Raw genomic sequence first — 15,098 nt, 5'->3', positions numbered from 1 at the left:
ACATTATTCTCTATAGAGTCACTGAAATCAAAGGAATTCTTAAACATGTTTACTCCTTTCCAAAACAAGGAGAGAGGATTCTTTTCTACATTTGTTCATTCAGTGAACATTTGTTGAGTACTTCCTCTGTGCTAGTCAATATGCTCTGTGATGGAGACAAAAAGTAAGTGAATGAATGAATGAATGAATGAGTGAATGAACGAATGAATAAGGTGTTGTTCATACCCTCTGGAAAGTGCTGTCTGCTCTGGATTTCTTGGGGTCACAATTCAGAGCATTCAGCTCCTGGGGTTTGCCACTGTTACTTAAAAGACTTGGCAAAAAGACTGAGGATCATGAAAATAAAGAATACTTTTAATTGAAAGCTCTTTAAACTCCCAATTGCTACAATTTTTCAAGTGGGAGGGCCAATCTTTCCCAGTCATAGAAAAGGAAATGACAGCCTAAGGATAAGAAGGTCCCATTCCATGGTTAGACAGTGAGTGGGTTGAGAACCTATTGTCTGATTCTTGTTCAATATTCTAGAGGCTCCTGGGGTCATCTTCATTGTCTCCTCTCATCACTGACTGTAGAGCAGCCTGTTACTATCTTATGCTTTCTTCTTGGAGAAATGACTGGTTACTTTTACATTTTGAAGGCACACAGCATTGGCAATTTCCATAGGTCATTTATACAGTGTAAAAAAATCTTATAAGTGCAATGCTTATTTCAGCAAAAAAATGTTTTCTGTGGAATCCCCCTTCAATACAAACACTGCTTTTGAAAGAATTCCTTTTCATTTGTTGAATGATTCTGAAAATAGTGATTTGTTTTATGAGGGAAATAGGGACTTTTCCCTAAACATTTTGAGCAATTATCCTAATGATAAAGCATTTTCTGGTGAAGCTGGAAGAAAAGCAGCTGTAGCTATGTGAGGATTTGGTTTTTGTTTTTAATTGTTGAGCTGGTCCATAGTATTGCAGTAAAAAGTTTTATCTTCTCAGAAAAATAAGTCATATGGTATTCTTGGACTGAACTTTCATTTGTCATTTATTCAGTGTCACCTATGTGCCAAACCCTGTGTGAGTCAGGGCTGTCAACAAAACTCTTATGAAGATGGCTATGTTCTGTCTGCATTGTCTAAATATAGGAGTGATTAGTCGCATTTGAATTATGGCTAAAAACTGAATTTTAATTCGTTTAAATTTAAAAGGCTACATGTGACTAATAGTTATCAAATTGGACAGGATATGTACGAGGAATACATGAGTTGTCTCAATATGCACAATGTGGTTATGGTAGATTGGGATATATGTAGATATGGGATCTTTTCCAGTGATATCTGTCCACAAGCGTACCCAAACTTTCAGAATCCTCACCTTCAATGAATCTACAACGAAAACGATTGTCTGTATCCGGAGGTACAATATATAATGTGAATACTTAAATGTCCATGTAAACATATGCGCACACATATTTACAGTGAGAAAACAAAGTGTTAGGACTTTCAAGCTAAGAAGTGTAAGAGGGTGGTAGAATAAGGCTCTGTCTCAGGTTCAGTTGAGGTGTCAAGGCATAGATACTAAAGGATATCAAAGTGCATGTCAGATAAACCTCTATCCCATATGCAGGTTTCTAAGGAAATGGTCCCGAGATCCTGTTCCACAATATTGGGCCCTACCGTCAGATCAAAGCTATAAAAAGAAGTGAGAGTATGAGGAGAGTGGGAGCCTCGTGCTACTCCTCATTAGGTGCTACCCTCTAATTCTAAGCCTGGTGAAGGGACTCCCGGAGGCTCCTCTGAGGTATTTGAAATTGTTCCCTGTAGCTGGAAAATACTGAGGATGGTGGCCTAACTCCTGTCCCAAAAAACGAATTGAGACTGTGGCTTCCCAGGACACTCCGTGTGGGAGACGCGGACCGTGTTTTGGAGGCAGGGCCGGAGAGCTCCCGCCGCGCGGCGGGGGTTAGTTTGCAGTTCCCGCAACAGTGAGGCCGGGGACACCTGTTTCTCGTGAACCCGATGCGGATCACACGCAAGACGGTTGCCCTTGGGACCGCGCTTTTGGGGGTATATCCAACGGGGGGGGGGCTGGAGAGAGACTCCGCGGGAACAGGAGGTGTCCGGCTGGGTACCTGGGGCTGCATCATGGGAACAGGGGACGGCGCCCGCCCTCCGCCCCACTGCACACTTCCAGCTGAGCAGAGATTTCACGCCAGGTCCACGGTTTTTAGCCGCTTTCCTTTATTTAGACACCGTCTAGCGATTCCAAGAGGTCGGACTGGCCTCCGCGACACGGAGCTGCGGCGCAAACATACGTAAGCACCGGGCCGCTGGCCGCGTGGACGTCCACCTCTAGGTGGACCCGGCGAGAGCCGAAGGGGCGGTGGAGCGCCCCAGCTAGCGACAGACCCGAGACCGGGTGGTTTCCAGCTCTCCGTCTTCCTCGTCCGGAGGAGGCGCCTCTTCAGGCCCCGCCTTCGCCACACACGACCGAGGGAAGAGGGAAACAGCAGGAGACTTCGGCACTTTCAACGGAAAATGCAGTTAAGCGAGCGCCCCCCTTGCGGGGACGTTCGGTGTGGGACGGTCCTAAGACTGGACTGCCGGGAGCCGTGAGCGCCCGCCCAGGCGACACTCTCCTAAGGGGAGCGGACCTCACGCGGGGCGGCGGGCGGGGAGGTCGCCGGAGTCCGGCGGCGGCTAGTTGCCCTCCGAGCCCCCGAAGAGGCAAACACACCCCAACCCCGATCTGAAGGGTCTCCCTCGGCGCCCCTCGGCCGCCCCGGACCCTAGCGGGGCGCGTGTCCCGGCTGGCTCGCTGCCCGGCGCTCCTCCTCCTCGCCGACCCTTGAGGCGGCCCTTGGCCCCGGAACGCGCCTCTCACTTTCCTCAGGTGGGAAACTGTCGGGGAGGAAGACAAAGCAACAGGCGCGGCTCCCCACTCGGACTGGAGGCGGGGCGGTGGGCTAGCGCGAGGCACCGAGCAACAGGAGGCCCAGGGCACCGCCCCCGCTCGCCCTTGGGGCACCGCCCCCTCCGCCTCCCCTCCCACACCCTCCCACCCTCGGGAAGTTACTCCTTCCCGCTCTCCCGCCCTCTCCCCGCCCCCCGGAGCCTGCCCCGCCCCCCGCCGCTCGCCGCAGCCCACTCTCCGACCTTCTCGGGGGGCCTGAGGCGTGGGCGGGCGAACAGCCTCGGGAGCCTCCGCCAGGGTGCGCACCGCCGCCGCCGCCGCCGCTGGGCTGCTCGCCCGCCGCGACGCGGCGGTCCCGGGAGCCCAACAAAGAGCGCGCGGCGCCGCCCGCCCGCCTGCAGTCGCGCCCGAGGCTCCCTCGCTCGGGAGCGCCCGGCGGCGGTTTCGGCGCGGGCGATGGAAGATGGAAGGAAGAAACGCCGCGGTGAGGCTCGAGGACCGCCGGGGGCTGACGGGCGTGTGGGGCGCGCGCGGGGCTCGCCGTCCGTCGCGGGTTTGATGGGCTTTGTCGCTCCTTAGTCCCTGGGCCACTGGTGTCTGTGCCCTGATGTCAGGTTCTGGTGACTGTTTTCCCTTTTGCTCTTTCTTTGTGGGGGGTTAGGAGCCAGGAAGGGTCAACTTTGTGGTGTGACGGTTCAGGTTTTAATTCCACCCTCAGCTTTGAAAATCTGACTGGGAAGAAAAGCCGGAGGACTCGTCCTTGCAGATGATCAAAGGAAGAAAGCGCTGAAGAGGACTTAATGTGCCAGTTTTTACTCCGCCCAAGTCATCTCCTGTGTTTAGGGGCGATCGTGTTTCTCTTTCTTCACGAAACAACAGTAGCAGCAGCAACAAAACCCAAAACAAATTTGCATTGAGGGAGCAAACGGGAAGCTTATTTGATCTGATATTCTCCGTAGCTTTCAAAAACGTCTCATTCTGTTTTACATGCATTTAACTTTCATCTGCTGTTTTCAGCTTAAGTTCTAGCAAATGATGTTCTGAGATTAAAAAAAAATTCAGGTTAATACTTGGAGAACGCGGGTTGAGAATGTCGTCGTCGTTGACTTAAATGTTGAGTTCGACTGTTCTCCTCGGGGTTAAAAGAAAGGGCGCTACGATTATATTTTCCAGAAACTGGTTTGCCTGACAGTGGGATGCAGGGTTTCCTCTCCAGAGTAACTCCTCAGTGGGTCCACGTGTCGGTCTAGGGAAAAGGCAGGTCTTGAAAATGACACCAAGTGGGATTCTGAGAAAGAATGCATCGTTTCATTAGCTATAATTCAGTACCTACAAAGGATTTTGCAAAGCCCAGGAGCCAGGTAAGTAAGACAGCATTTCTGCTGTCAAGGAACTGCTTTCTAGTAGGAGAGACTTCTGTAGAGGTTACCACGGAGGAACCAAGACCGAGGAGAGCTTGAAAGTCCTCGCAAAGGAGGAGCTGGACCTTGAAGTGGTGAGGGCTTGGCTGTCTTTCTGTGGGGTGGGGGTGGGGGGGGAGGATGTTTCCTTGCTGAAGGAAGAGAATGCGCTCTCTGTCCTATTCCAAGAAACGTTTTCGACCATCCTTTTTTAGAGTATTTACAAGTCAAGAGATTTTTTTAAAAAGCCCTTAAATTCCTCTTGAAAATTCAGTATGCTCAACAGAACCAGCAAAACAATACAGAATAAATTAACATCTTCCCAACCCATTTTTAGTGGCTGGATACATGTCCTTCTAACAACTTTCTTGTATCCTCTCACAGATCATATCACAGTATCATATCACATATCAAAATATCACATGGTTTGTCTTGCCAGATATTTCATTAACCTATGCTTTTCATACTTAAAGGAGCAGAGTGGTACCGTGGAAGGCACTTGGGTGGGGACACTGGCCTTGTAGGTTTTGTTACTGACTGAATTTTTGCTGTTGTCTTGGGCAAATCATTTAACCTCTAGCTAAAATTTCTTTGTTTGTAGGTTGAGGGGATTGGGTAGATGCTTTCCCCGGGCTATCTAACACTAGCATTTTATGGTAACATGCTTAAACATGTATATGCGTTACTTATAAGAGTGATGCACTCTTAACTTCACATTCTGACTGTCTCTCAGTTTGTGTTTGTGAAGGGATCATCACTCTTATCCTGGCCATTGACTATGCAAGAGCAATTAAGCTGCGAAGCTAAAATAACCTTATTTAAAGGTGAAATTCTACAGTTGAATGTTATTTTTAAAAATGCAAGCATAAGAAGCTTGATTTGCAAATCTCAATTTGTGTTGGCTTTAAAAAAATTTTGTTGACAGTCTTTACTTCATTTGTGAACAAAGAATAATGCATGCTTTATTATGTACATTGTACTTAAGAGGTTCAATTTTGCTTTTAATTAAATAGTAGCAGTTAAAAAATGGGATAACTTGGAAGTCCTTTTAGGCTAGTAAATCTTGGGAACTTGGAAATAAAAATAAGACAAAATCAGTTCATTGGAAAAGGAAAATTCAGAGGTACTTTCAGTAAGTGGCTCTATTCACTTTTTTAAAAAAGTTGGTATTTCTGTATTTGTTTGCTAATCCTGATGGAAAATATGAATGGGATTTTAGTCTGACATTACATTTAAAAAAATGTCAAGGTGTTACTACTTTTAGAGGTGATTTTTTTTCCTTTACAAATTCTGGAGTCATCTGTCCTGTCTCATATATAAACTAACATGCCAGTGTGGTAATGGGTTAATCTCAGTCATGGTTAAGCTGTGGGGAAAACCATGTGAACATGAAAATGTGTATGTGCTTTGGCCTCCAGACTGGTTTGTTCGAGGTTTACCTGAGGTATGCTGTCATATGGCAGTTATGAAAAGAGCATTTCTTTGGTCTTGGGTTAGATTAGGAGGAGAGTAATGGATGGTGACCCTTTCCAATTTTTAGAAATGAATTCAGACATGATTGAAGTTTAGGCATCCTGTGAAAAATAATCTGGTGATCAGTAGGTGACCCAAGTTCACTTACCTCAGACTATGAGCCAGGCTCACAGAATGTTAGGGATCGAGTCTAGCTTTAAATCACTCTTTGTTTTGTGGGTTCTCAACAGTTAGGGATTCTTCCCCTGTAGTCTGGGCCAAACACAGAAATCCTTAGTTTCCCTTTGCTGAGAGTGGAAGTGATTTATCTTGAATACTGCCTTTTAGTTCTTTCTGAGTTCTTTTACAGTTAAACCAGCCTAACCGTATGTTAGAGGAGAACAGGATCCAGATGAATTTCTCCAGATCATTTGTTCAGAGTATCTGTGCCTGGACAGTTTGTGTTGTTTGTGATATTGCGTACTCAGAGGCTTGCTGGAAAGAATTTTAGTAGTGACATTTTGAGAGTTGTGTCCCTTTGTACTTTTCCTTTGTTTCAGAATTACAAGGAGACCATCTTCCAAAGACATTTTTCACATGCTGCAAATTAGTGCTGGTTGCAGTGGCTACAGTGGCAATGTCAATCACTGTTGTAGTTTACAGTGGAGAAAAAAGATGGTTTACGGCCTGGAGTTATTTAAGTTATTCTTAAATCCAGATCGCCAGATTTCCATGCTTCCTTCAAAAATAAGGTGTAACTCAACTATAATGAATCTTTGCTTACGCTATCTTATTTATATAAAAATAGCACATGTCCCTGCAGTCCTTGTTTTTTTTGCTGGGCCCAGAAGGTCAATAAACTGGGGCCCAGTTGCTGCCTAATCAGCAGTGACTTTGTTGACAAACCAGGGCACAGAGGTGGTGAAACATTTTTTCTCTTGGGCAAACTTGTGGTGCGAGGGAGTCACTAGCTCCTTGCCTTTTCTTCTGTGTGGGTGTCAGGCCCTGGCCAGGGCCTGCCACTCATTTCTTGGGGCTTGCTTGACTTTGAACAACTGTCTAGTATGAAACTCCCTTTTCTTTAGCCACAAATCAGTGATATGAGTCAGAGCAATTGTACATGTTGATGGATGGTTTTCAAGTTTATTCTTGGAGTTAGGGATTTAGGGTAAGTGGAAAAGTAAGCATTTTGACCTGAGCCTGGGGCTCTTTTCTTACTTACAGAGTATTTTCATGTGGGTTGTCTGAGCAGCAATATTTTTCTTTAAGTTTCATCTTAAGTCCTCACTTCTGGAAAATGCTTATTTTAAGCATTTTAGAAAAGCTAATTCAAGTTTTCAGGAGATGCATTGTTACCACCATTCCTAATGCTGATTGAGATCTCACTGTGTGCTTTGACAGATTACCTCCTCTAGTCCCCATGACAACCCCATGAGGTCAGTACTGTCAGTATCTCCACTCTCAAGTCTGGAGAGGTTAAGTAACACAGCTAATAAGTGGCATAATGAGGTTTAAATTCAACAGTCCAATTTTCTTAACTACTACTGTTCAGCTTTTATGTCCTCAAAGTTAGTATTGTGTGTTGCTGAAACTGAACATTTTGGCTCACATATTTAGATTCTGTAGGTCTTAGAATCTGAAATTAGATGACTTATCATCAGCCATTATTTTATGTATAGGTTGGCTTAAGTGGTAGGACCAGGATTGTAGTTTGGCCCAAGAGATGGAAGTTGTGTAATTTTCTTTCAGAATCACTCCTAATTTCTAAAGGAATCACTAAATGGATTATGGAAGGAGTTCTGTATAGTTATAAGCAATTGATTGGAATTCAAAATAAAGCAGATTCACAATTTAATAAAATTGAATGTAAGGCTCATCTATTTTACCTTATAATTATATCACCTCATAGAAGTAAACTAGACTTTTTATTTTTTTTTTTGGTAATTGTGGGTGTTGACACAGAGAGGGCTGTTTTTTTCTTCCCACGAGCTAGGACTTAGGTTGTTGAGAAAAGGAACCTGAAACAATGAGAAGGGGAATGGAGAATGAGCTGAGGCATTAATAAAAAGATCAGGCAGCAGCTGCTCCCTTTTCTCTTAACCTTCTGTTCCCAGACATTTGCTAAGAAATGGAGCAGCTTGGTTCTTCCTGTGGCTATTTGGTCTGTGGACAAGGCAAGTAGAAAAATGTAAATAGAAGCTGTAGCTTTTGTTTGGACTTCAGGAGATTATTAGTTAAGGACCAATGGCACCGCTTTTCTCGGTGTGTGAAAACTTACACCATTTTCTGAATTTTTATGTTTTTTTGTAATCCTTTCCAAGAAGTTATTTGATAGACACAGTATAGACTCACTCATAGGACACCGGGGGAAAGAGAAATCTAGGTATAAGAGTGAGTGACATTGACAGTGGAGTTAAATGATTGCTGCCTTTCTGATTAATAATATTTCCTAACAAAATTATATTAGGAAAATACTGAAATGACAACAGGCTGTGTGATCTTTTATAGCATCTCTCCTGATCTTTCCTTCATGTCTCTAAAAGTCATGAGTGTTTCAATAAGCAAGATATTTTTTGGGGGCTGAAACTTTTCATTTGAGTATCAAAGTTTGCTCTGGGCAGGTGTTTATTTTCAGCTTTATTTCTAGTGGTTTCAAAGGGTGTATGAGCTGCCTGCCCCACCTACTGATGCTTATTTCTTCCTATAAAAATCCCCTGTGTTAGAAAAAATCCCATTGCTTTCCTTGAATTAATATCTGTAAGTAAAATAAGGCAGAAGCCGAAGTACGGACATTAATATGCTACTCATTCATTCAGCAGATGTTAAGTACTTATCATGTGATATGCTAAGATCTATGTTAGGCTCTAAAAAACTTGTCCACTGACCACTAAGAAAACCTGCCAAGAACATTCAGAGGCATTTCGGTACTTCTAAGAGTCAGACCTCACAATCTGTAAATACTGACAATGTACCTAAGAACTCTGAACTTAAAAAACTTTTATAGAATCAATGGAGTTTTTGTCCTATCAATATTGTTAAATAGAATTTTCTGCTATGATGGCAATATTCTTTTTTTCTTTTTTTTAAAGATTTTTTTATTTATTTGACAGACAGAGATCGCAAGTAGGCAGAGAGAGAGGCAGAGAGAGAGGAGGAAGCATACTCCCTGCTGAGCAGAGATCCTGATGCGGGGCTCGATCCCAGGACCCTGGGATTGAGAGCCTGATGCGGGGCTCGATCCCAGGACCCTGGGATTTATGACCTGAGCTGAAGGCAGAGACTTTAACCCACTGAGCCACCCAGGCACCCTGGCAATATTCTATATCTGTGCTGTCCAGTATGATAGTCAGCAGCCGCATGTACCTACTGAGAGCAGTTGGAATGTAGCTAGTGAGATTTAGGAATTTTAAATTTTATTTATTTAGGTGAATTTAAATAGCCTCATGTGGATATGACATCCAATATTTTGGATAACACAGCTCTAGAGCAAAAATACACTAACAGATAGCATTGGCTGTCCTGGGCAGTCATTTCCCTCTTGACCATCTGGTTCCTTATGATGTGTTCACCAAAGAGGCTTTGCTAAGTTCTTAGTTTTGCACATATTCACCTGATCATGTCAGATCATACAAAAGCAGTGAGAGTGTATGGAAGCATGGGATTTTAATGGAAATGAAAGTGGAGGTAAAATCTTTGAAAGTGATAAGAAGGAACAAAAATGTATTTGACAGTAGGAACTAGTCCGGAAAAGAAAAAGAACAAATTGTGTAACAGGTAGCTTGCAGTTGACAGTACTCAGCAAGATGGAAGAAAATCTTTGATAAAATAGAAAAACTTGAGTGTCTTGCTGAGTCTACTATTACATTAAAAATGAGTTGTTTGAGTACTTACCTCAATGGTAAGAACACTGCAGTTGACTTTTTTGTTTGCAAGTTGTGGATAGTTCATAATTTCAAGTCCCCTTTGGTCACCCTACCATTGCAGTGAATATCAGGGTCTGTCATGCTCAATGTCCAAGTGGCTAAGGTCTTTCCTGGGACCCCTTAAAGCTGTCCTGGAAGTCCAATGGGTTTTCTGTGTAGATGAAGCTGACTAGGAAAGATGCCCGAATAGCCTAGATGCTGGCAAGGAATGTGCTTGGTTATAAAACTACTTATTAGTAGAGGTGCGTTTGCACTATCGTTAGAGATAGAGAGCACAGTAAGACAGTGGAATGGTGGAAAAAAAAAATCTTACTCTTTTCCCCCAAGTACTTTCTAGTGACAAACTGGACAGTGGACAGCCTGTTTGCAAGCTCCAGGATTTCTCCAGGTAGGTGTACAGGAATAGCCTAGAGTGTAGCATGTGTGAAATCATGAGAGAATTCTCATGGTTAGGCCTCTGTTGAAATACATTCTAGTTTTTGAGTTTTGTAACTTGTGGTGAAAACACAATGAAATCAAGACATAATGAGGCAAAAATGTGGGGAAAGGAAGAGGAGAATGAATAACATATATTCTGTATTTACTATGTGCCAGGCTCTATGTGAAGTGTATATGTGTGTGAACTTACATGTTCTTAAATGTTTTTTACAATATTGTAAGATAGGTGTGTCCCCATTTTCAGAGGATAAAATTGAAGTCATGAAGGTTTAAGTGGGATTCTAAAAAACAACTTTATTATAGACAACAAAATTTAGATACCACACAACTCATCCATTTAAAGTGTACATTCAGTGACTTTTTCAGTATTTTCACAGAGTTGTGCATGTGGCACCATAGTCAACTTTAGAGCATATTCATCACCTCAAAATAAACTTTGGACCTATTAGCTGTCACCCACTCCTGACCCAGGCAAGTGATAATCTGCTTTCTGTGGATTTGTCTATTCTACAGTATGTTGCCTTTTGTGACTGTCTCCTTTAATTTAGTACAGTGTTTTCAGTGCTCATCTGTGTTGTACTTCATTCCTTTTAATTGCTGAATAGTATTCATTTGAACACACAGGGCGCATTTCATTTAGTCATTGATAATGGGTTGTTTTCATTTTTTGTCTATTAGGAATGATGCTGCTTTGAACATGCATGTGTAAGTTTTTGTGGGGACACATGTTTTCATTTCTCTTGGATATATATACATAGGAATGCAATTGCTGGGTCATATTTTAACTCTTTGTTTAGCACTTGGAGGAATTGCCAAACTGTTTTTCACAGGGGCTGCACTATTTTACGTTCCCATCAGCAATGTGTGAGGGCTTCCATTTCTCTACATCCTCATCACACTTGTTATTTTCTCTTTTTTGATTTTAACCATCTTAATGGGTGTGGAGTGTTAATTCATTGTGGTTTTCCTAATGTAATTGAGCATCTTTTCATATGCTTGTTGCCCATTTGTATATCTTCTTTGGAGAGATGTCTCTTTAGATCCATTTTTGCTCTTGGTAAAATTGGGTATTTGTCTTTTCGTTATTGAACTGCAAAATTTCTTTATTGGATATGGATATAAGGCTATTCTTTATTGGATATGGATATGTATATAAGGCCCTTGTCTGATATATGCTTTGCAGATACCTTCTTCCATGCTGTGGGTAGTCTTTTAATTTTCTTGTCTTATCCTTTGAAGCAAGTGAGGTTCCTTATCTTAAACAAAGCATAAGAGGGCTTAGCACACTTCACATACATACTGAGGTCAGTCAACAAAATGACTTGTAAAATGGCTTGTGTAATGAATGTCATTTTGTTTGTTTCTGGTTGGAGAAAAAGATAGATTTAACCTTTGCTTAAGCTACTCAGGCAGGGTTGCACAGCTTTCATGTGGATTGAAAGTAAAACTTAGAAGTCGTTTCTCTATGGACTTTTATGTGTAGAAAATCGTGCTTTCCTCCTGGATTCAACAGAAAACTGTTTAAAAGGAAAAGGATGGGGCTCCTGGGTAGTTCAGTCGGCTACATGTCTGCCTTCGGCTCAGGTCATGGTCCCAGGGTCCTCGGATGGAGCCCCACATTGGGCTCCCTGCCCAGTGGGGAGTCTGCTTCTCACTCTCCCTCTGTCCCTCTCCCCTGATTTTTTGCTCTCTGTCAAATAATAAAATCTTAAAAAAAAAAAAAGGAAAAGGAGACTTTACCTGGAAAAGCCCTCTTTTGAGGCCCTGTAATTTTTATGATCTAAATAGTGTTTCCCATATTTGTCTATCACAGGAGTTACCTGGTTTTAGATTTCTAGGGCCAACTGAAGGTCTGGTTCAGTAGTTCCAAAGTGGCACTTTTCATCAACATTTCACATGATAAAGATCAGGAGTGCTTGAGAAACTCTGATCTAAACTGGTGATAATAATGACCTTTTAGTGGTTGCCCCTAGAACTTAATTAGACCTCTTTAGTGGGTGTGGCCTCCAGGGGACAAGCATCCTTCGCTGAGGGTTATTACAAAGAGCAGATCCAGTCTGACTACTTTGCTTACCACAGCTACTGATCTTGATCCAACAGAACCCAAATTCTTTTACCCTTCCCTCTTTAGAGATAGTTCCATTATGAAAATTTAATCCAGGTTCATAAACATTTTCATGTCATAAGGTTATCACCATCCTCCTGAGAGTATTAGTCTCTCTCTTCTTTTCCTCCCCTTTAATATGTGTTCATAATTTTTTTAGCATCATTGAATCCCTGGAGGCCTCCCATAGCCACATAGATCTCCATGTAACTTGGATGATGGGTTATTTATCTGGGTGGGTGGGAATTATTTGCATTCTTAAAAAGTCACACAGCTATTAATTGGTAAAACTGATCTTTCTTGTACCCTATATTATTATTGCCTGTAGTGCACTGGTTGCTAAGAGGATTGTTTGCTTTGTGTGGTGCTTTGGCACATAGTGGTCACTTAGTAAAGGTCTTTTCAATGAATGAATTGAAGACCACATGATAGCTAAGCCCAGGAACCCTTCCAAAAATGTATGGACAGAGTAGGTGCTCTGACATTTAGCCTTGTGTTATGGTGGAGTAGAATTTCCAGAGTTGGCAGATTTCTGGTCTTATCATGTTATGCTGTTGGCTTCACTGTGGAGTTTTGTTGAGTCTCCTGTTTTAGGGAAGGAATTTTCCCCTACTTTGTAGACATTGTTGGTGGTCAGAACTCCAGGTTTGTGGCTTTCCTTACAGCTTTCTTGCAAATGACAGCTTAGAGCACAAAAGATAAGAGTAATATGTCCCTGTGAATTTCTTCACACAGGTCTTTCCCTTAGGACAGAAGCATCTGATTGAAGTAGATAAAGATATAGGCTGTGTTTGCCTGGAGCGATGTAACGGTCTTAGAGACCTGTTTCATTTATTCTTTTGATTTCACTATATTTTTCTTTTTTAAAAAATTATTTTTATTAACATATAATGTATTATTTGCCCCAGGGGTACAGGTCTGTGAATCCTTAGGCTTATACACTTCACAGCACTCACCATATCATGTACCCTCCCCAATGTCCATAACCCAACCATCCTCTCCACACACCCCTCCCCCCAGCAACCCTTAGGTTTGTTTTGTGAGATTAAGAATCTCTTATGGTGTCTCCCTCCCAATCCCATCTTGTTTCATTTTTTTTCCTTCTCCACCCCCCAAACCGGCCACCCTGCCTCTCAAATTCTTCATATCAGGGAGATCATATGATAATTGTCTTTTTCTGCTTGACTTATTTTGCTCAGCATAATACCCTCTAGTTCCATCCACGTTGTTGCAAATAGTTAAGATTTCATTTCTTTTGATGGCTGCATAGTATTCCATTGTATTTATATACTACATCTTCTTTATCCATTCATCTGTTGATGGACATCTAGGCTCTTTCTATAATTTGGCTATTGTGGACATTGCTGCTATAAACATTCGGATGACTACATTTGTGTATCTTTAGGGTAGATACCCAGTAGTGTGATTGCTGGGTTGTAGGGTAACTCTGTTTTCAACTTTTTTTTTTTAAAGATTTTATTTATTTATTTGACAGAGAAGGATCACAAGTAGGCAGAGGGGCAGACAGAGAGAGAGGGAAGCAGGCTCCCTGACAAGCAGAGAGCCCGATGCGGGGCTCGGTCCCAGGACCCTGAGATCATGACCTGAGCCGAAGGCAGAGGCTTAACCCACTGAGCCACCCAGGTGCCCCGTTTTCAACTTTTTGAGGAGCCTCCTTGCTGTTTTCCAAAGTGGCTGCACTGGCTTACATCCCCACCAACAGTGTAGGAGGGTTCCCCTTTGTCCACATCCTCTGCAGCATCTGTAGTTTCCTGACTTGTTAATTTTAGTCATTCTGACTGGTGTGAGGTGGTATCTCATTGTGGTTTTGATTTATATTTCCCTGATGCTGAGTGATGTGGAGCACTTTTTCATTGTATCTGTTGGCCATCTGGATGTGTTCTTTGCAGAAATGTCTGTTCATGTCCTCTGCCCATTTTTTGATTGGATTATTTGTTCTTTGGGTGTCTAGTTTGATAAGTTCTTTAAAGATTTTGGATACTAGCCCTTTATCTATCTGATATGTCTTTTGTGGATATGTTCTCCCATTCTGTCAGTTGTCTTTTGGTTATGTTGACCGTTTTCTTTCCTGTGCAAAAGCTTTTGATCTTGATGAAGTCCCAGTAGTTCATTGCTTCCCTTGCCTTTGGTGATGTTCCTAGGAAGAAGTTGCTGCAGCTGAGGTAGAAGAGGTTGCTGCCCATGTTCTTCTCAAGGATTTTGATGGATTCCTGACTCACATTGAGGTCTTTCATCCATTTTGAGTCTATTTTCCTGTGTGGTGTAAGGAAATGGTCCAGTTTTTTTCTTCTGCATGTGGCTGTCCAATATTCCCAACACCATTTGTTGAAGAGACTGTCTTTTTTCCATTGGACATATTTCCTGCTTTGTTGAAGATTAGTTGACCATAGATGAGGGTCTTTTACTGGGCTCTTTATTCTGTACCATTGATCTATGTGTCAGTTTTTGTGCCAGTTCCATACAGTGTTGATGGTGACAGCTTTGTAATAGAGTTTGAAGTCTGGAATTGTGATCCACCAACTTTGGCTTTCTTTTTCAACATTCCTGTGGCTATTCCAGGTCTTTTCTGGTTCCATATAAATTTTAAGATTATTTGTTCCATTTCCTTGAAAAATATTGATGTATTTTAATAGGGATTGCATTCAATGTGTAGATTGCTTTAGGTAGCATAGACATTTTCAGAATATTTGTTCTGCCAGTCCATGAGCATGGAACATTTTTCCATTTCTTTGTATCTTCCTCCATTTCTTTCATGAGTACTTTATCTGAGTATAGATTCTTTGCCTCTTTGGTTAGGTTTATTCCTAGGTATCTTATGGTTTTGGTGCAATTGTAAATGGGATTGACTCTTTAATTTCTCTAT

At 42.4% G+C, this 15,098-nt stretch overlaps 1 protein-coding gene across 2 annotated transcripts in view; it reads left to right on the top strand.

The window, feature by feature from the left end:
* The window catches only part of PSD3 (pleckstrin and Sec7 domain containing 3), a 769,411-nt gene that overhangs the window by 186,715 nt on the left and 567,598 nt on the right, over window positions 1–15,098 (top strand). Inside the window, exon 1 of one of the 2 annotated variants that reach the window (XM_059155885.1) lies at window positions 3,185–3,381. The exons of the other annotated variant lie outside the window; for it this stretch is intronic. Coding sequence (XP_059011868.1) covers window positions 3,361–3,381 — 21 coding nt within the window. The 5' untranslated portion in view covers window positions 3,185–3,360. Of the gene's footprint in view, window positions 1–3,184; window positions 3,382–15,098 lie in introns of those variants that run through there. 2 annotated transcript variants of the gene reach the window in all.

This window comes from Mustela lutreola, chromosome 18, assembly GCF_030435805.1.
Source record: "Mustela lutreola isolate mMusLut2 chromosome 18, mMusLut2.pri, whole genome shotgun sequence".
Lineage (NCBI taxonomy): Eukaryota > Metazoa > Chordata > Mammalia > Carnivora > Mustelidae > Mustela > Mustela lutreola.
This window is presented reverse-complemented; position numbering and strand designations above follow the sequence as displayed.